Here is a 19225-nt window from a genome sequence, read left to right on the forward strand (position 1 = left end):
GCCCACTCGGCTGGGGATCAGGGCGACAGGCCCTCTTTCAACCCAACCCCTAGGCACGGATCCGCCAGCGCCCCTCCTCCACCCGGGGTACCCCAAGTCCTGTGGCGCACCCTCGAGGTGGGTCGCTGCGGTTGGGGCAGGGATACAAGTGTGGCTGAACCACAACAGGCATCGAAGTGTGCAGCAGAGGAAGGGGGAGGTATTACCAACCACCTCACACCGCTGTCCCACTGGTTGTGGGTGAGCGTTGGCCTTGGGGCATCTGGTGTCCACAATTCGGAGGCCCAGGCAGGAGGAGGTAAGGGTGCTTCCCCTCAGGGCAAGGGTGCAGCGCTCTCTGGAGAGCAGAGCACTGCGAGGACAGGGCTCCAGAGGAAGACTGTGGACGCCCGTATCAGGAGCCCTGCAACTCTCCCAGCCAGAGGGATCCTGGGACGCTAAGGACATTCTGAACCCAGCACGTGCCTTCTCCAGATAAACCCATTCGGGCAGGACAGCAGACCTCTGGGAAGAGAGCTCGACCTAAAACCAACGTCCATGTGTTGCCACAGCTGGCGACCAGATACAGGCCAGGCCTCAGCCCAAGCCCACCCGCCCCACACATAACACAGAGCAGAGTACAGGGGGGCAGTGGGGCACATGCTCTCAGAGGCAGGATGGGGAATCTGTGAAAACACGGCACCCCACACACAAGCGCTTTATTGACTGCAACGGTAGACTGACGCGGACAGAAAAGGCTGCGGCCCGGGGGACAGCCTCAGGCCACGGGCAGCTCCTAGTAGCCTCCATACTGTCTGACCATCTCGGAAATCATCTGCGGAATCATCAGCGATCCAGTGACAAAAAGGGTGATGAACGTGATGGTCAGCAGGAGGCCCAAGACCAGGGCCCAGATGTTCAGGCACTTGGCGGTGGAGGCGTAAGTCTGGGCCCCAATCATGTCACCCACCATCTTCCGGTCCCTGGACTGCGGGGGAGAGATGGAGGGTGGGGTCAGGACCGGGTCCTCAGGTGCCTCTGCCCCCACCCCGGGGTGATCCCTGCCCAGAGCAGCAGGATCCACCTGCCCTTCACCCTCCCATTCCCTGGAGCCTGAGCAAGAACCACCCCCGCCGCCGTGGGCCCCTCCCTCCTGGGGCCTCCCTCTCCTTCCTCAGCCTCTCAGCCTCTCAGGGGACCCCAGGGCTTGTCCTCCCTCTGCTTTGGCCCCTTCCCTGGCCTCACACCCTACGGCCATGGGTGGGGGCGGTTTCCTGTAAGTTCCTTTGTTCTTACTGGGAGAGCCTTAGAGCCTCCAGTGCATCCGAGGGCTGTGACTTCCAGCACTGGTCAGCAGGGGAAGTCCTTGGAATCCTGGGGACAAAGGCCGCTCATGGCCATCCCCAGGCCCCTTCCTGCAGCCTCACTGCAAACACACGCGCGTGCACACACTCGCTCACATCGTACACAGTCACTCACACGCACACATACACACACAGTCCTCTACATGCACGCACCAGCGCGCACACACGTGCGCACCCTCTGGCTAGGCGGACCCCCGTGGGCACCTGCACCTCCCGGGAGAGCCCCCCCCAACCCCGCACACGCACCTTCACTGAGTAGGCGAAGGCCACGAAGCCCAGGCAGCACCAGTTCAAGAAGATGGTGTTGAACAGGGACCAGACGATGTGGTCGGGCACGGCTGTCTCACCACGGATGTTGATCACGGTGGTGGTCACGGGAGCCGAGCTCTGGGGGGGCCCGAGCACAGCCACCTCGTGCTCCTCCTTGAGCATCTCGTAGGTCGGGGGGACGCCGGCGTGGGTGCCAGGGAAGAAGGGCTGGGCGTTGTGGCTCATGGTGGGACACGGAGACCCTGTGGTGCGGACGCGGATACACGACCGACCACGCTCTGGGCCCTCCCTTTCCCAGTAGTTTCGATTTCTCCAAAGATTCCTTTTTTGGTGTTCGAGGAACTTGGGAATGGGCTGGGTCCCAGGAGGCGGACCCAACTGTTCAGTGTCGGGTTACACCAGTGCGGGGGGCGCCGTCGGGAGGGCAGAGGTCTCAGGGGGCTGGTTGTCCCCGAGGGCTTCCTGTCTCCGCTCCCGCTCGCCTCACTCCGGATGGAGAAGGGGTCCTGCGGACCTTCCCTAGCTTGTGCGTCTCCCCACCCTTGCCCCCAACCCAGACCCACATCCGCTGCAGGCCTCTCAGGCCCCATCCAGACTCCAGCCGCCAGAGAGAGCCCCCAAGCCTCAAAGCCCATCCTTCAGGGGTCACAGGCCTCCTGTCTGTTGACCTTCCCTGGTTCTGAAGTCCATGCTGGGGGCCGGGGGGCGGGGGGGGTGGTTATTATGCACGCAGGTCTGGCCCAGCAGCCTGTTGTGTTTCCTGTCCTGGAAGGAGCCTCCAGGGGGTTACTGGGAGTGAGATCACTGGGCGCCTCGGGACAAGAGGAGCCCACTGTGGTGGGAGACAGGAAGACTCTGGGCCAGGCGGCAGCCACTGGGAGCACGTGGCCAGCACACTGTGCACGCCCAGCTATCCTCCTCACTGCTGCCCCCATCGGGTCACTAGGTGTTGCTCTGTGGTTCCAGGAGGACGTCCGGCCTTCCTCCTCGGCTGTCCGGCCTGTGCCCACTTCTCAGGAGAGCATCACCTCAGGTCAGTAGCCAGGACTCAGCTCTTTCTAAGAGTGAAGGCTCAGTCGTCCTCTTGCTGCCTGTGGTCCTGGCCTGCATGGAGCGGGGTGTGGAGAGCCGATGGCCCAGGCCGGGCCTGGCCTGTTAGGAGCTCTTGCCCTCACCCTAGAGGCCCAGTTGGCTCAGGGCCCCCAGACCAGCATGAGGTCTGGGTCTCTGGCCCCGGTCGCCCATTTTCCAGGTTCCCACCATTTCAGCCCCTCCCTGGGTCCCCTCACAGGTGTCATCTGCTTCCCGCCTCGGGGTTCCCCAAGTGACCACCTCGGGGTTTCCCCCCAGTCAGGTGTCCCCTGGAACCCAGTCTTCTGTTAAATCCTGCCAGTGTGTGGTTCTGCTGTCCTGTGGACCCACTGTGCCCCAGTGATGAAGTTCTAGAACCTAGGTGAGGTTCGGTGGGGTGAGGTCCAGAGCCGATGACCAAGAAAGAATTCTTGAGACATCTTTGGTGCAAAATGGTGGTTTATTAAAGCCGGAGGACAGGACCCGCGGGCAGGAAGAGCTGCTGCCCCGGGTTGTGAGGGATGGCAGGTTATGTACCCTGCCCTCGGGGGAAGGTGAGGGGAAGGGAGGTTTCAACGGAACTTTCATATGCTAAAGAGGGCCTGCACGGTGGTGCCCGGATACTGGAGGCCTTGTGGCTTGATCCAATGTTGTCTTTTGGCCAGCCATTCACATTTCCGCTATCAAGCCATTCACATTTCTGCTATCAAGTGTCTTTGTTAGTGAGATTTAGATTTAGAAGAAATTTAACTTTATTTAGGGCTGAGGAACTGAGTTATTTGCCTCTGGAAATTGTGCTATTGATAAGGTAACTTCTTTGTTTGTAGATCTCTAGGACATTTGTACACCAAGGGAGACTGTCTTGCAGGATTGTGATCTCTGCAGTTAACTATTTGTTTCTCGCTTATGGCAGTCAGGGGTGCCTGAGGAATGTCACCCACATTACCGAGGGGAGCGGGTGGAGAGGGGTGCAAGGTGCCAGCTTCTGCTTTGTCCTCAGCCAGCTCCTGCTCCCTCATCACCAGGAGTGGACCCATCAACCCGGCCCATGTACACACCCGGAGTGTAGCCGCCCCCCGCGCTCCTGGGCCCAAGTCCTGACCGGCCGCTCTCCGCAGGGTCTGGGGGTGCCCCTCCCACCGCGGCTCATCCCCCGCCACCATGGTGATATCCCTGCTCGCGGAGGGGGCGGCTCTCCCGTGGGCGCCTGAGGAGGTTGGCGCCCCTCCCCCGCGCTGGGACTGGCCGCGGGCTATTCCTGAGCACGGGTGACTTCGGGCTCCTGCGGTGGACGGGGTCCAGGCTTCTCCGGGCTTCACTCCATCCCGGCCAAGCTCAGCGCGGGTCGCAGAATCCGGGCCGTGGAGCGCCTCTGCGACGGGAGGGGACGGTCTTGGCCTGGATGAGACGCGCACCCTCGGTCTGTGTGCGGCCTCCCTCCAGCCCCGGATCCCCAGCTCCGCAGCCTGGCTCCCGCCGCCCCTGCAGCGCCCGGAGGCCTTCTCCGTGCCCATCTAGGAGTCCCCACGTCACCCCCCACGGAGAGGAAGGCCAGTGTCTGCCTGCCTCTCTGCCCACTGACCAGTCCCTTCGCCGGGGCTTCAGCACACCGTGGCATGGGCCAGCGTTGCAGTCGCATCTCTGTCCAGCTTCCTGCCTCACGCTGAACTGACCCACGGAGAACCAGGCCAGGAATTCTTCCTTCCCATCCTCGGTTCCAAGGGGTTGTCCCTGCAGCCCAGGCAGGAGTCGAGGGACAGGTGTGGGACAGCAGCTGGATGACACGGGTAGAGCAAACGGCCTCACTGATCTGGAAGGTTCTGCCTCCGGCCTCTCGTGGGCCCCGGCAGGAGCAGGTGCGGGCCCACTCAAAGCTCTGACTTGGTGGGTCCAGTACAGCCCTGCTCATGGTGGGTAGGTCAGCCCCAGGGACACCCGGTGGCCCACGTCCGTTTTCAGAGAGAAGACAGGAACAGCTCCGGCAGGTGACTGTCCACACACCCCAGCCCTCAGGACAGCAGGTGTCAGCCGCGCGTGGGGCCCCCACTGGGTCACTGTCAGGCAGTCCGCTGTGTCTGCCAGGCTCCACCTGGGTCTGAAGGTCAGACTAGGGATGAAGCAGAGGTTCGGTGGGGACCAGTGCCCCTGTACCCATCAGGCTGGAGTGTGGCCCTGGTTTCTGATGTTTTTTATTTCTCTCCCAGCTGGGGGGTAGGGAGTAGGAAGGACGTCTGTCCCCCACCTGGTCAGCCCACCGGCCAGTCGCCATTTACTTCTGGTGCCATTACTGATCTGAGGAGTGGGAAAGCCTCCTGGGAAGGGATAAGAGTCCCACAGAGAGATTGACGTGGGCCTGGAGCCCCATGATTCCTTGAAACCTTTGTGCTCCACCTAAAAGAGGGGCCAGGATAAGGCTTTGCCTGTTGGGATATTCACCTGGGCCCTGAGTCCAGCACTTTCTCTGGTCACCCATCCCATGTCCACCAGGGCCCAGTAGAAAGGACCTGCCCTGGGTGCCGTGGGGACGTGGGGAGGGGTGGGATTTTGCACAAAGCTCTTGGTGGCCGCACCCTTCCAACTGCGGGCTCCAACCTCACTCAGTGGTCGGATTTTGTCTGAGATCAGCTCACAGCAGAGCTCAGGCCTGTGTTTCTGCGGAGATGCTGTCACATGGCCCTGGTTCCCCATCCTTGCTTCCTTGGCTGGAAGAAGCTGTGAGCATCATATGCCTGGGCTTCTGTCTGGCCTCTTGGAACAGGCTGTAACGGTCTCTAGAATTCTGCTGCCGGGTCCTATGGCTGTCCCGGCCCTTAGCAGCCTGCCTGGCCTGCACACCCCGTTAACAGCACTCCTGTCGCACCGTCCATCCTGGGGCAGAGGAGGTCACCTTGCTCTCCACCGAGTCCCATGGCCCTCGCCATCCATCTGCCTGGCATAGCCGTGTGCAGGGTTTTCGAGCTTCTCGTGCTCTGTCCTGGAGTTCAGGATGGACCCTGGGCAGGACAGTGGGAGGTGGGGCCATCCCTCCGAGGGGGCTCCAGGAATGTGGTGTATAGTCCCCATTAGATGAGGTAGAAACTGGGAACGGTGAGCTGGAGGGGAGACTGATGGTGGGACACTCTGCCAGATCCCAGGGGCCCTACCTCAGCGCACCGGGTCCGGGAAGGTGGGAGCCACCCCAGGCAGGGTGCTGGGGCTAGTGGTGGCACACTCCCTGACCCCAGCCAGCCCCCAGCGGCCAGAAGCAGGTCTTTCCAGAGTCCCCCCTGTAAGGCCCACCTGCCCCGGGCAGTCCTGCTGCTGCTCACACAGAGGGGTGCTGGGGATCCGGGGCGCCTGTGCACTTTGAGGGCTGGCCAGGGGATCTCCAGGCAGCGGCCAGCCCAGGGGCCCAGTACTGCGCAGGTGGACGCGGGGGGTGTGCTCGTGGTGCCGTCCATCCCTCAGGGCTTCCGGGACCAAACACAGAACCCAGCGTGACCACTGCTGACTTCAAGGGGAGCCCCGGGACTGGCCCGGCCCCACTGCTGGGACCCTGGCAAGCCTGGCTGCCCCAGAGGGCAAGGTGCCCCTGGAGAAGGGGTTTCCACGCTGACACCCGCCTGTGGCCGCCCGGGCTTCTCCAGCCTCTCCAGGGTGACTGTGGGAGTGGGTCCCCCACGCACCCCCTGTGGGGCCTCAGACAGGAACACCCGCCTGGGGCCAGCTCCTCCTGCACGGGGCAGAGGATGGCCCCCACCCCCCCACGGGCAGCCCAGCCTCCAACGAAAGCTCCCACCCAATGCCCAAGGGTCCCTGGGGGCTGGGAGACCCTCCCCGGGGCCCTGGGCAGCTGCTCCACCCTGCAGGGCCCGGCCAGGTCGGGTGGAGGGAGTGAGGCCTTCCGCTCAGGCTTTCTGTCCCTGGGGCTTAGCCGCCAAGTCTGACGACTGGCTTCTGCAGTCAGTCCACAGCCCAGAGCTCTGTCCCTCCCCCAGGCCACTCGAGGGCTGTCCCTACCCCGGGGAGCAAGGACAGAGCTGGTGGGCTGGAGGAGGCAGCAGCACGAGGCAGCCATGTCTGGATCCGCCGGAGGGGCTGGGAGGTGCGGGTCTCCACCAGCCGCACCCACAGAGACAGGAGCCCGCATCCTCCCCCCAGGCCCTGAGCTGCCCACTCCCCCCAGCACCAGTGTGTCCGCACCCCTGAGCGTCAGGGAGCCCCACCCTTGGGACCAAGGGTGTTCTGGACACGGGACGTCCTTGGGTCGGGGACCCCCATCCTAGGGCCCTGGTCCCGCTCTCGTTCCCAGCAGGGGGCCGGAAACCAGCACAACCTGAGGACAGGCTCTGGCCCCTCAGAGCCCCACAGCTGGGCAGGGTGTGGGGAGGTGGGCTGAGTCTCAGGGCAGGCTAGGGACTCCGGCAGCGCCCCCCACCCCCAGGAGACGTCACAGCGCCGTCACACGCAAGTGCACTTTATTGAACTCAGCTGTAGCCAGGCAGGTCTGCAAACACAGTGCAAAGGGCTGGGCGCTAAGGGGCAGGGCCAGAGGCCCCGGGGCAGGGCCAGCAGCGCGTGGTGGATGATGGGGTCCTTGGCCATAGGCAGCTCATAGCACCCTATCTGTTGCCTTAAATTCTGAATGACAGTGCGAACTGTAAGTGGGTGAAAACAATAACTATAGAAGTGATGGTCAGCAGGAGGCCCAAGACCAGGGCACAGGTGTTCAGGCACTTGGCGGTGGAGGCATAAGTCTGGGCCCCAGTCATGTCACCCACCATCTTCCGGTCCCTGGACTGTGGGGGAGAGATGGAGGGTGGGGTCAGGACAGGGTCCTCGGGTGCCTCCTCCCCCACCCCGGGGTGGTCCCTGCCCAGAGCAGCAGGGTCCACCTGCCCTTAACCCTCCCATTCCCCAGAGCCTGAGCAGGAGCCTTCTGCTGTGTCTGTCCTCGTGTCTGTCCCCCAACTGCCGCCATGGGCCCCTCCCTCCTGGGGCCTCCCTCTCCTTCCTCAGCCTCTCAGCCTCTCAGGAGACCCCAAGGCTTGTCCTCCCTCTGCTTTGGCCCCTTCACTGGCCTCACGCCCCATCACGGGGGAGCAGACTTTGAGTGCCTTTTGCTTCTTTTGCACCAGACTTGAGGTCTTAATCCACAGTGTGAGGTTGGAGTGTCCCCACTTGGGCTGGGAGGGAGAACTTCTTGGGGACGGTGGGGAAATGGGCTGACCCTGCCATCCCCACATCCTCCCTGCCTGTGCAGCCTCAGCCTGGGCTCTCCCTGGGAGCGGTCCCACGCACACACGCACACACTCACACTCGTACACACACGCACACCCTCGGGCCTCCCACACCCCACACGCCCTCTGGCCAGGCGGACCCCCGCGGGCTCACTGCTCCTGCACCTCCCGGGAGAGCCCCCCCAACCCCCCCAACCCCGCACAGGCACCTTCACAGAGTAGGCAAAGGCCACGAAGCCCAGGCAGCACCAGTTCAAGAAGATGGTGTTGAACAGGGACCAGACGATGTGGTCCCGCATGGGCATCTCCGTCTGGATGTCGATCACGGTGGTGGTCTTGGGAGCCGAACTCTGGGGGTTCTCCATGACGGCAGCCTGATGGTCTTGCTGGACCGTGTTTAAGCTTAGCGGACGTCGTGTCCTCGCCGGGGAAGGAAGGCCAGGGAGTGCAATTAGGTCGCCAGAGTCCTAACCACTTGTAGGGTGAGGCCCGGCTGTGGGCAGTGGCCCCCGGTAGGGCTCAGCCCCAAATCAGGGTCCCCCTCCCCGTGTCAGCTTCCTTCCGCCTTCCCCACCCAAGTGTGTCTTTCCTGCCGTTTTGCAACTGGGTGACTTGGCGGCTGTAAGAGGCGGACCAGCCCCCGAGGTCAGGACCTGAGTGCTCTGTGTGTGGGGGTCAGGCCCAGCGGCCTGCGTGGCCTCTCCCAGAAGGAGCCTCCAGCGTCTCTCCAGGGTCCCGAGGAGCAAGATCACCGGGTGCTCCAGGAGGTGAGGAGCCCCTGCGCCCGGAAGACTGGAGGCTCCTGGCCAGGCGGCAGCCCCTGGGCGCAGTCCTCCCTCGCCCTGCCCCCATCGGGCCACCTGCAGGGGAGGATCTGGGGGGAAGGGTAGAGAGCCGCTCTCGGAAGGGGCTTGCCCCACCGCAGGCCCTTCCCTCACCTGCACTTGCACCTCTTCCGCCCGCGATCCACCGCCACGGAAAGGTGAGTTCATCAGAGCAAGAGAAGCGTTTCACCTACGGTAAAGCAGGCCCTGGGGTGGGGCTGAAGGGGTGGTCGTCACCCCTCGCACACCAGAAGGAACGCCGGCAGAGGCCTGGCTCCTTCCCCAGCCCTCGTTCAACGTCCCTCCAGACCCTGCTGCTCTGCTCCTGCGGGCCCCGGTCAGCATCCGTCCCCGTCCGCGCTGGAGCTTCCGAGACCCCCAGTGCTTCGGCCCTGTCCTGTCGTGTGGCCACAGCTAGTGGCCCTGCTCTCCACACTGCCCCTCCAGGGCTCCTCCCTCTTGACTCCCACTCCTGTGAGGGCTTCCAGGCTGGTTGAGTTCCAATGGAAAAGGGTAGTAAGCATAAAAACTCATCATTTTGAAGACTTGGTGAGAAAAACATTTTTGGTAAGATATAATGTGTTTCATTGATGATATTTTTTACTGATTATATGTTGAGATATCTTGCATTTATTGGCGTAAATAAAATAGATCATTAAAGTAAATCTTACTTATTTCCTTTTGCTCTTTTAAAATGTGCTTACTGGAATATTTAAAATTGGGTTTGTGGAAAATAAATACAAACTGGATGAAAGACGTAAACGCGGACAGGAAGCCATCACAGTCCTAGCAGACACACCACAGCGCCCTCCCTCCGTGGCCTCTTGGTCGCGAGCAGCTTCTTCCTGGACGAGGCCCCAGACGCCAGGGAAACAGAAGCAAAACTGAACTCCTGAGACGTCAGGATGCAAAGCTTCTGCGCAGCAGAGGAGTGGCCGGGGACCACAGGTGGTCTACAGAGCGGGAGACGGTGTCTGCAAGTGGCGCACCGGACAACGGGTCAGCGTCTAAAATCTGTAAAGAACTCACCAAACTCAGCCCTCAAACAACGGACAATGCAGATAAGAAATGGGCAGGAGACGCGGACACTTCCAAGACGACACCCCGACGGCCCACAGAGACGGAAAAGATGCTCAACCTCACTCAGCATCGGAAAACGCATCGGAACCGCGACGCGACGGCACGTGACGCCTGTCAGAAGGGCCAGAGCGAGTTGGGAAACGCCAGTGTCGGTGAGGACGCGGACGAAGGGGAGCCCTCGTCCCTGCGGGTGGGACGCGAGCTGGGGCAGCCACGCGGGGATGCGGCGGGGAGGGTCCTCGGGGAGGGGACATGGAGCCGCCCCCGCCCCAGCGGTCGCGCGCTGGGGACTCCCCCGCATGACACAGAGAAGCCGTGAGGGGCTCACACGCCCCAGCGTTCCCAGCAGCGCTGTCGACAGCAGCCGGACGAGGGAGATGGTCCACGTCCGTCTCTGCGGACGAGTGGGTACAGACAGGGTGTGTCCGTATGTCCGGGGCATCCCTCGGCCGTCAGAAAGAATGACCGCTCGCCGTTCGCGGTGACGTGTGTGGAGCCCGAGAGGGTAACCCTGAGCAAGAGAAGTCAGACAAAGTGACATGATTCCTCTCAGATGCGGAATTTCAGAAACAACAAATAAGCAAAGGGAAAAAAGAGAGAGAAACAGACTCTCACTTAACCCTAGAGAACACACTGCGGGTCACCCCAGAGGGCGGCTGGGCAGGGGGATGGGGGGACCCGGGGAGGACATCAGGGACGTGCACTGGGAGCTGGACGCAAGTGCTGAGTCGCTGTGTTGCACACCTGAAGCCAACGGCACACTGCGTGCGAACTCATGGGAACTCAAACGAAAACTAAAAAGAAATAATAAAATAGAGTTGGGTTCGTGGCCTGCTGAAGTCACAGCCACGGGCAGCGTCGAAAACCCGGAAGGCAGCTTCGAGCCAGGTGTGAAGAGGGGCGAGTCTCAGGGAGACCCACCTTCCCCGGCCCATGTGTCTCGGGCAGGCCGGGCTCTCCCGTCGAGTCTGCCGTTGGCCCTGCTGGGTCTCTGCCCACGGGCAGCGAGAGTCACACAGCTTCCCCCTCTGTCCCCCAGACCCAGCCGCTCTTTGTCAGACGGCCCTGGAAGGTTTACAACAAGTCAAGCTCGTTCTATTTAAAGTCTTAAGAGTTTTACAAGAATTTTTCTTTTATCTTTATCTCTTTTAAGATTTCATTTTTTTCTTTGACACAGAGAGAGCAAGAGAGGGAACAACGCTGAGGGAGCTGGAGAGGGAGAAGCAGGCTTCCCCCAGGACCCCGGGGTTGTGACCTGAGCCAAAGGCAGACGCCAGGTGCCCCTGCAAGACTTTTCTAGCAAATTCCCGAGGACAGATAATCAGGGGAGCGAACAACTCGGTGACAGTTAGGAAAACTTACCTAACTTTCTAATCGCACAGGACAATAAAACTGGTATCTCTGCGAACACTCTACCAAACCAGATGTTTCCAGAGTCTGGGGCAGAAGATGTCTCCTCCCCCCGGAAGCCGAGTTCGCAGTTTAAGGAGAAAGGCCATTAGCAGCCGAACAAGCAGGAAACAGAGTTTTGCTTCACAAAGAAACGAGGAGCAGAAAGAGCAATCGGAAATCTTCTCCCTAAGTAGGTCCCTCTGTCCCTGGGGGCGTGCGGTCCGCTCAGTCAGGTAGGAACCCGGCCACCAACCCTTCCTTCCCTGCACCCGCTGCACAAGAAGTGCCTTTTTAAAAAATATTTTTTCACTGAAGTTCAACTAATTCACATACAATGTATCACTGGTGTCTGAGGTACAGGCCTGTGGTTCCTCAGTCTCACGGACACCCGGGGCTCGTGGCGTCCCGGCCCCACCGTCCCCTCCCTCCTCCTCCCTCCCCCCAGCAGCCCTCAGTTTGTTCCCCCACACTGAGAGTCTCTCACTCTCTGGTTTCTCGAATTCCTCATATTACGGAGGTCAGAAGATCATCGTCTTTCTCCGATTGACTTGTTTCGCTCCGTGTGATGCCCCCTAGCCCACCCGCGGTGCTGCGGACGGCAGGATCACTTCTTCCCACGGCCGCGTCCTACTCCGCGATGCGCAGGGACCACGTCTTCCCCGTCTGTCCATCTGCGGGTGGACATCCGGGCCCTCCCCGGAGTCCGGCTTTTGTGGATGTCAGTGCTCTAAATGTTCGGGAGCACGGGCCCCTTCGCCACATTTATAACCCATGCGACTGCTGGCTCTATTTTCCACTCCCTGCGGACACTCCCCGCTGCGCTCCCGCGCGGATGCCCCAGCTCACATCCTGTCCAGCAGTGTAGCAGGGTTCCCCTTTCTTTTCTTTTTTTAAAGATTTTATTTATTTAAGACACACACACACACACACACACACACACACACACACAGCGAGCACGAGGGGGGAGGGGCAGAAGCAGACTCCCCACTGAGCAGGGAGCTCCCTGAGATCATGACCCGAGCAGAGCGTCACTGGGCGCCTCCAGGATTCCCCTCCCCCCTCCCATGTCCTCGCCAACACCCCCCGTTTGCTGACTTGTTAACTGTAGCCACTCTGGCGGGGTGTCCCTGATGCCGAGGGACGGGAGCTTTCGTGCCTGTGTGGGCCGGCCGTCTGACGTCAACAAGTGCTTTTGGGAGCTGCAGCTGGACAGCAGGCACGGCCAGGGAGCCAGAGCTTGGAGACGAGGCCCGGGTGACCCCGGAAACTTGGGACAGACGTGAGAGAAGACCCAGGGCCCAGGGCAGAGGGGGAAGGCGTTCTGCGTGAGTCATAGAGGGAGCCTCTGTCCTCCTGCCCTGGAGCCTGGAGGGGCTGGACTCCCATCCCCCATCTACCCTTCTCTCCTCCGTAACCTGCCAGATCCCTAGAACCATGGACTCCACTCTGCGGTGCTCCTTGTGCTGTTGCCAAGGGACGGCCTTCTCTGCCACGGGGCGCTGGTTCGCACACATCCCTGAAGCTGGTCATGACCCAGACTCACAGCTGCTCCGTGGGGGTGTGAGGGAAGGGCGTCTCTCCGGGCAAGCGCGACGGTGGGATTTGCCACATTCCCTAGGGTGCACGAAGAAGCACGTGCTGGGGAGCCCCGCCCTGGTCCCCAAGGACAGCACCTGGACCGCGCTGCCCCTGAAGACCCACGGTGGAGTGGGTGGCACGAGCAGCAAACAAGGCTTTCTTTGAGGTCCCCACAGCTCAGCCTCGCTCACCCTGAAGGACCCAGGGAGGCGCTGCCTTCAGTTAGGACTTTGAACGTGTGGCATCAGCCTCCAGCTAGGTGGCCGGCCACAAAGAAGGACTCGTGGGAGCTTGAGAGAGCGACGCAGGTGAGCACGTGTGATGGTAGATTCTCTGCGCAACTGGACTGGACCACAGGGCCCAGAAGCCCAGCGTTGTCCTGACCTGTCGTGAAGGGTTTCCGGGTGCTACTGACATGTCCGTCAGGGGACCGAGTGAAGCCAGGTGGCCTCCCCAGTGTCAGCGGCCTCGCCCAGTCTGTGGGGTCCTGACTAGAGCATGAGGGTGGAGGAAGGGAGCATTCACTCTGCCGACCTGCCTTTGAGAGGGGATGTCGGTCTCCTCCTGCCTTAGGATTCAGACTCCGGCGGGCGGATGGCCCTGAGCCTCCACCACCACGTGAGCTAAACCCCTTGTCCACCTCCACGCGAGCTAACCCCTTGTCCACCTCCACGCGAGCTAACCCCTTGTCCACCTCCACGTGAGCTAACCTGCTACTGCCGCTCGGAACAATTTGTTCTTAAACTATAACCCCTGGAGGACTTTACTAGTTGCCAAGCACATTTAGATATGGCCTTAAGAAAAACATATACTGGCAACAGGTCTTTGGGGAGAAGGACGATGTACGACTGTGAAGCTGGGCAGCTGGGGATGCCTGGCTCGCTCAGGGCGGAAGGCCGCCCCTTCACAGAAGCCGGGCAGCTGGGAACGCCCGGTCAGCTCAGGTGTAGAACAAAACACCACCTGCTTCCCTTCTCCGTTGTCGCTCCTTTCTCTTCCCAGAAGCGCCCCTTGTTAGTTAGATGAGTCCTTTGAATGTGCTTGGTTAACTGCAAACTTTGTCCTCCTCCTCGCTTGTCTGCAAGATGTGACTAATGTTTGACCTTCGTCGGTCCTTCTGTTGGCTATTGTTTCTATCCAACAAAAGTGAGACTGTGGAAATGCTCGTGGCAGCCGTCTTTCCGACGGTCGTCCCTGCTCCCGTCTCTCGCAGCTGCCTTGTTTGTGCCTCATTCTTCTCCCGTCGCCGACTGGAAGCGGCACTAACCCTTGTCCACCACCACGTGAGCTAACCTTTGTCCTTGTTGTCTCGCTGTGTGTGTCCATGGATTCTGTTTCTCCGGGAACCCAGACTCGTACAAGCAGTGAGGAAACCGTGGTGAGACCCCAACCCTGTGATGTCTGGAGGAAGGCCTGAAATACAACCATTTATAAGAAAAATACATTTCTCAGACCTTCTTCATCCAAGGCTCCTGCGAGCTCTCAGAGGTGACCCAGGGTCTCACTATAGTGAAGGTGACTCCCGGGCCCGCCCAAGGGTGTCCCGATGCCCAGCTGTGGGACTGGAGGGTTGGAACCTCCAACCATCTCCAGAGGTTGGATCAGCCGATGGCCAGTGACTCAGTCAATCTTGACTATATGACAACGTCTCCATAAGACCCAAGAGGACAGTTTTCTGGTCCTTTTCCTCTTCAGAGACAGTCCATACGAGGGGGACCCAGGCACTCCCGTGTGCCCCGAGCTCCGTGAGGGCCGAGGCTCCTTTGTGCGAGCCCTGCACGGCTCCTCACCTGCCGATTCATGACCTTTGTCACAGCCTTTAATGCCTGGTAACCCCTCGGACGTGTTTCCCGGAGTTCTGTAAGTGGCTCTAGTAAGCCCAAGGGACCTGCGGAGGGGCTTGGAGCCTCCAGTCTGTAACGGTCCGTTCAAATCCCCGGCGACCACCAGGCCTGCGATGGCCCCTGAGGTGGGGACGGTCGGATGGGGCCGAGCCCTCCGCCAGGGGCTGTGACACTACCTCTGTGTGGACGGCGTCGGAACCCAGCTGGCGTCCAAGAGCCACCGGGCACTGTGGGCGGGGCCCCGCACTGGCCCTGGGTCCAGGGGCCACAAACCGAATGAACGTGCGGCCTGGGACAAGACGTGGGCAGACGTCTGTAGGGTGCCAGGCACCGGAACCTGCCCACACCCGCCTCTCAGTCGGCTTCAGGGGCTGAGCACGAGAATGCCGGAGAGAACAGAGCTGAGCTCGCGGGAAAGGGAGTGAGGGTGGGGCCGTTGGCTCATGGGTCTGCCCGAAACTCAGTCAGACGTTTCCAAGTTGATGAAGCGCATGAAGGGCTTGCACTGCCCTAAGACACGGTGACCCCTTCTCTGTGGTGAGACGGGCAGGGACGCTTCTGCAAGAGTGAGGGCGAGGGGCATGAGAGTGAGGGCGAGGGACATGGAAGCCCGGCCAGGGGGCAGCTGAGGGCCCCCAGGGTGTCCAGGCTGGGCACGTGCCCCCCTGGGTTCTGGGGTGGAACTTCAGCTTTGCTCGGGAGACAGGAGGACTGATGTCTTCCCTGGGACCCCCAAGCCAGGGCTGACCCCAGCACCTGTCTCTGCTCCTCAGGTGTGGGGCCCCGATCCGAGTTCTCCCACTGAGAGGAGACACGTCTGGGCCGTTTCTGGGCCGGAAACAGGGACTTTGCGTCTCTCTTGATCTTCTCCACCTGGAGACACGGGGATAGTGTCCCTGGGCAGGGGCTGTGTTTTTCTCAGGGGAAGGAGAGGCTGTTGTAGCCAGGCAGTCTTTCGTCCTGTACACGGGGTCTCCAGCTCTCCCGGGCCGGAGTGGGCCTGCGTCGCCCCTTCCCATGGGACCAGGCACACGTGCTGGGACTCGTGGGGTCCTGCATGACTGTGGGGATCAGGGTCCCCTACGTGGCCTCTGCGAGAGCGAGGCAAGGGTGGACAGTGGCGTGGGAGCCTTGCGGTGGGGCCGACGCCCACAGGCATCCCAGGCCCCAGCTTCTCTGTGGCTCTTCAGAGATGTCAGCCACGGTTTCACGTGTCCCACATCTTTTCTGGCAGGAATCTGGGGGTGTCAGGAACGCAAGCCCTTCCCAGCGCTTCTAGCGGCCGTGCCGGAGGAACTCAGAGTCTGGGCTGCTGGGCGCACACGGTTTACTTTTTCTGCTGGGGACATTCGGCTGGTCCTCAGCTCCGCTCGCGAAGGTGCGTTAACGGGACTCCAGAATGCACACAGTCCAGGGGACGACGGGACACGGGAAACCCGGCACTGTGGCAGCCTCGGGAGGCCCCCGCCGGCCCCTCCAAGGAACCACCGTGCCCTTCCCAGCAAGGCCGCCGCTGTCTGGACCCCCGCGTGGAGCCAACTCTCAGCCCCGAGTGTGGGTTGCACCGAACCCAAGCGAGTGCAGATGAAGCCGCGGGTTACGTCTGCGGGTTTGACCTTCCGCAAGGAAGCCTCACGGTCTGGGTCTGTTCTCCGGTGCCCACTTCCCTTCGCACGGTGCTGCCGTCGTGAGCCCGGCTTGCAGGAGGCCGCAGTCCACGGACTCACTCCCGTGCGGTGCGCCCCTCTGCCTGGCCCCAGCTTGCCTGCTCTCCCGGTGGCGGCTCGGACGGCTGTCGCTCCCTCGGGTCCGGTGCCCACGGCCAAGAGAGAATTCCTGAGATGTCTGTGGTGCAGAAAGGTGATTTTATCAAAGCCCAGGGATTGCCCTGCGCCGGGACAATCTGCACTGCGGCTTGCGGGGCACCGACTGTCTACCTGGGAGCTGGGGGAGGGAGGCAAGGACAAAGGCAAGTTGTCCAAAAGGACTGTCGCAAGCTAAGGAAGACCTTCGGGATCCTGGAGGCCCGGCTATCGTTAGGCTAAAGGTGTTTTCCCCGTAGCAAGGCCCTGGTATGAAGACAGCGGGGTTCCTGAGGGCGCCATATGGGCAGTGAGCCGCAGGTGCCAGAGACGCGGGGTGCCACCCACGTTCCCTCCAGCCCGTTTCCCTCAACACTGCGGAAGCGGGGAAACGTTAAGGCCCCAAGGAACGGGGTCTACGGGAGTTAGGTGACGGACAGGGAGCTTCTTCCCTAGAAAGCATGAAGACATGTGAGCTGAGGGAGACCCTGCGATCTCTGTCAGAGAACCATCTGTGGTTCCTTCTCAGCGTTCCAGGGTGGCCGGGCTGCCTGAGGAGCGGCCCATGGACCCCCGGAGGACGTCCGCCTCTGCTCAGTCCTCCCCTTGCCGTCCCCTCCCTCAGCAAAGGGAACCAGTTCTCCCGCTTCAGCGGGACAGCCCAGGCTGTCCCCCCAGTGGCCACGGCACGTGCACCCGACAGCAGCCCCTGGGGGTCGCCGGCCCCACACCCTCGCTATTCCTCCAGCGGAGCCGTCCGGGATGGAAAGCGCTCTCTCCCGGTGGCTTTACCTGCTGTGTCCCTGATGGTGGGTTACGCAAGGTCACAAGCAGGCCGCAGCGTCAGCGGCACACTCCAGTGGGCTTCTGTCCCCGCGCAGGGACCTGGGAGGCCTCTGTGAGCGCAGCTGACCCAACGGGCCTCACTTGGCCTTGACCCACCGCGGCAGTCCGCTGCAGGTGGCAGGCACAGCTCCTCTCCTGAAGGATTTTCACTAGTTTCCGTGGCCTCCGGGTCCTGTGCTGTACCGCGCAAGCCCCTCAGACGCGACGGCATCCTCACAGACACCGGGGTCTCGGAACCGGCCGTGTCCCAGTAACCGGAGCGTGCGTGGGAGGCCGCCCGCAGCGATGGCCCAGGGCTCAGCCCCTTGTCGGGGGCGGGGGATGGAGACATGAGGCTGGTCCATGATCCCCCCATGGAGGAAACACGGCCCCCTGTGTGCGCCCCACGGGACAGATACACAGGCAAGCTCTGCCCATGCACTTTGACCCAGAAAGCTCCCCAGACGCCCTCTCGGGCTCTCACAGGGTTCTGTCTGGAATTTACCGTTTTATGTCTTCGTCTGAAGGCTTGAACACTCCATGCTCTTCCTGTCATTTTAGTGGTTGCTGACGAGGTTGCCAAAGGCTGGCTGAAGACAGGGCAGAAGCCGACACCCTGCTCCCCACCCCTGGGTGGGGTCTGTGTGACAGTCCTCGGGCACACACCCAACGATCTCGATCTCGCTGTTAATACCTTGCTAGAGGGGAAAACCACATTATTAACTTGACAATGGCAAGGCCTCCAGTATCCCGTGAGCTTCTTTAACAAATGAAAATTCTCCTGAAAACCCCCCTTTTCCTTACTTCCCCCAACCCCATATGCAGACTCAGCCGCCCCTCACAACCCCAACACAGCCACTCTTTTGCCCATGGGCTATCCCCGGGCTTCAATAAAACCACCGTTTTTGCACCAAAGATATTTCACAAATTCTTTCCTGGCCGTGGGTTCCAGACCCCGCCCCACCGAACCTCACCTTCAAAATTACATCACTCTCAGTGCCGAGAGCTTTTCCTTCCTTAAATTATTGTTTATTTCCTCTTTAATGATTTTATTTATTTATTTGTCGGAGAGAGCACAAGCAGGGGGCGCGGCAGCCAGAGGCAGAGGGAGCGGCAGGCTCCCCGCTGAGCAGGGCCCCCCCCCCACCATGTGGGGCTGGGTCCCAGGAACCTGGGATCGTGACCTGAGCCAAAGGCAGACACCCAACGACTATGCCACCCGTGCGCCCCTGAGAGCCTTTCCTGTATCCTCACTTAGTAGAACTCGATCGGTCTGCTCACACTCCACTGTCCACGAGATGCACTCCAGACTCCGCTCTCCTGGTTCACGATGACGGGTTGAAGAGTGGGTTCGTTTCTGTTTATCCGAGTAGAGATTCTGGGTTTCTCAGACCTGGGGTGGAATGTCTTCCAGCTGTTTTTTAACGTTCTTACCCTTTAAGTATTCAAACACGGATGTCCCCCCGTTTTCCATCCTTCTCCTCCTGGAACTCTGAGGAGCACACATGGTCTTCTCAGAATCTCCTCCACGCCCGCCGTGTTCCCCCACATTGTCTGTGCTCCGGTTTGGGTGGTCTTTCTGTCCCCACGAGGCAAGACCTTGGAGCTGGCAGCGTTCACCCCAACCAGCGAGCACTGCAAACCCACCCACTGAGTCCTTAACTGCGATTTTCCTGCGTTTTGCAGTTCTAGAACTTCAAGTTCCCATGTCCCTTTCTCCGGCTTTCCGTCCATGCTAATGGGCCCTTTCTCCGGGAGCTCAGGGAGTGCGGCTGGTCCGTCACATGGGGAGTCTAGTGCCCAGACTTTCTGTTGGCTTTTTCCTGCCAATCCTCCGCCATGTTTTCTCGTCTCTTCGGGGGCTCTGCAGGGCTAATTTCAGGCCTCGGATGGCACCTCCCCCGGGGAGGGTCCTGGGACCCTGAAAACACCTGAAATTACCTAAACCCCATTTCAGACATTGTAACTTCTCCATAT

The 19225-nt window shown here is 61.0% G+C and overlaps 2 protein-coding genes across 2 annotated transcripts; both read right to left on the reverse strand.

Moving 5' to 3' along the window:
• Window positions 1-680: 680 nt before the first annotated feature.
• Window positions 681-1921, reverse strand: LOC111149685 (interferon-induced transmembrane protein 1-like). Its single transcript, XM_022506907.1, has 2 exons — window positions 1590-1921; window positions 681-967 (listed from the first exon to the last, which is right to left on the reverse strand). Exons 1-2 carry the CDS (start codon window positions 1836-1838, stop codon window positions 776-778), a joined length of 441 nt encoding a protein of 146 aa, XP_022362615.1. The 5' UTR covers window positions 1839-1921; the 3' UTR covers window positions 681-775.
• Window positions 1922-7124: 5203 nt separating this feature from the next.
• On the reverse strand, window positions 7125-10464 carry LOC111150011 (interferon-induced transmembrane protein 3-like). Its single transcript, XM_022507323.1, has 2 exons — window positions 8113-10464; window positions 7125-7462 (listed from the first exon to the last, which is right to left on the reverse strand). Exons 1-2 carry the CDS (start codon window positions 8266-8268, stop codon window positions 7298-7300), a joined length of 321 nt encoding a protein of 106 aa, XP_022363031.1. The 5' UTR covers window positions 8269-10464; the 3' UTR covers window positions 7125-7297.
• Window positions 10465-19225: the final 8761 nt, after the last annotated feature.

Source organism: Enhydra lutris, unplaced genomic scaffold, assembly GCF_002288905.1.
Source record: "Enhydra lutris kenyoni isolate GAN:26980312 unplaced genomic scaffold, ASM228890v2 scaffoldscaffold22, whole genome shotgun sequence".
Classification (NCBI taxonomy): Eukaryota; Metazoa; Chordata; class Mammalia; order Carnivora; family Mustelidae; genus Enhydra; species Enhydra lutris.

What these genes read in the sequence shown, in the direction of transcription:
- LOC111149685 (XM_022506907.1), bottom strand. Translation starts at nt 1,838, where the DNA reads ATGAGCCACAACGCCCAGCCCTTCTTCCCTGGCACCCACGCCGGCGTC. An exon ending in CCTTCGCCTACTCAGTGAAG is followed by an intron (nt 968 to 1,589) that starts GTGCGTGTGCGG and finishes TCTCCCCCGCAG; the next exon opens with TCCAGGGACCGGAAGATGGT.
- LOC111150011 (XM_022507323.1), bottom strand. Translation starts at nt 8,268, where the DNA reads ATGGAGAACCCCCAGAGTTCGGCTCCCAAGACCACCACCGTGATCGAC. An exon ending in CCTTTGCCTACTCTGTGAAG is followed by an intron (nt 7,463 to 8,112) that starts GTGCCTGTGCGG and finishes TCTCCCCCACAG; the next exon opens with TCCAGGGACCGGAAGATGGT.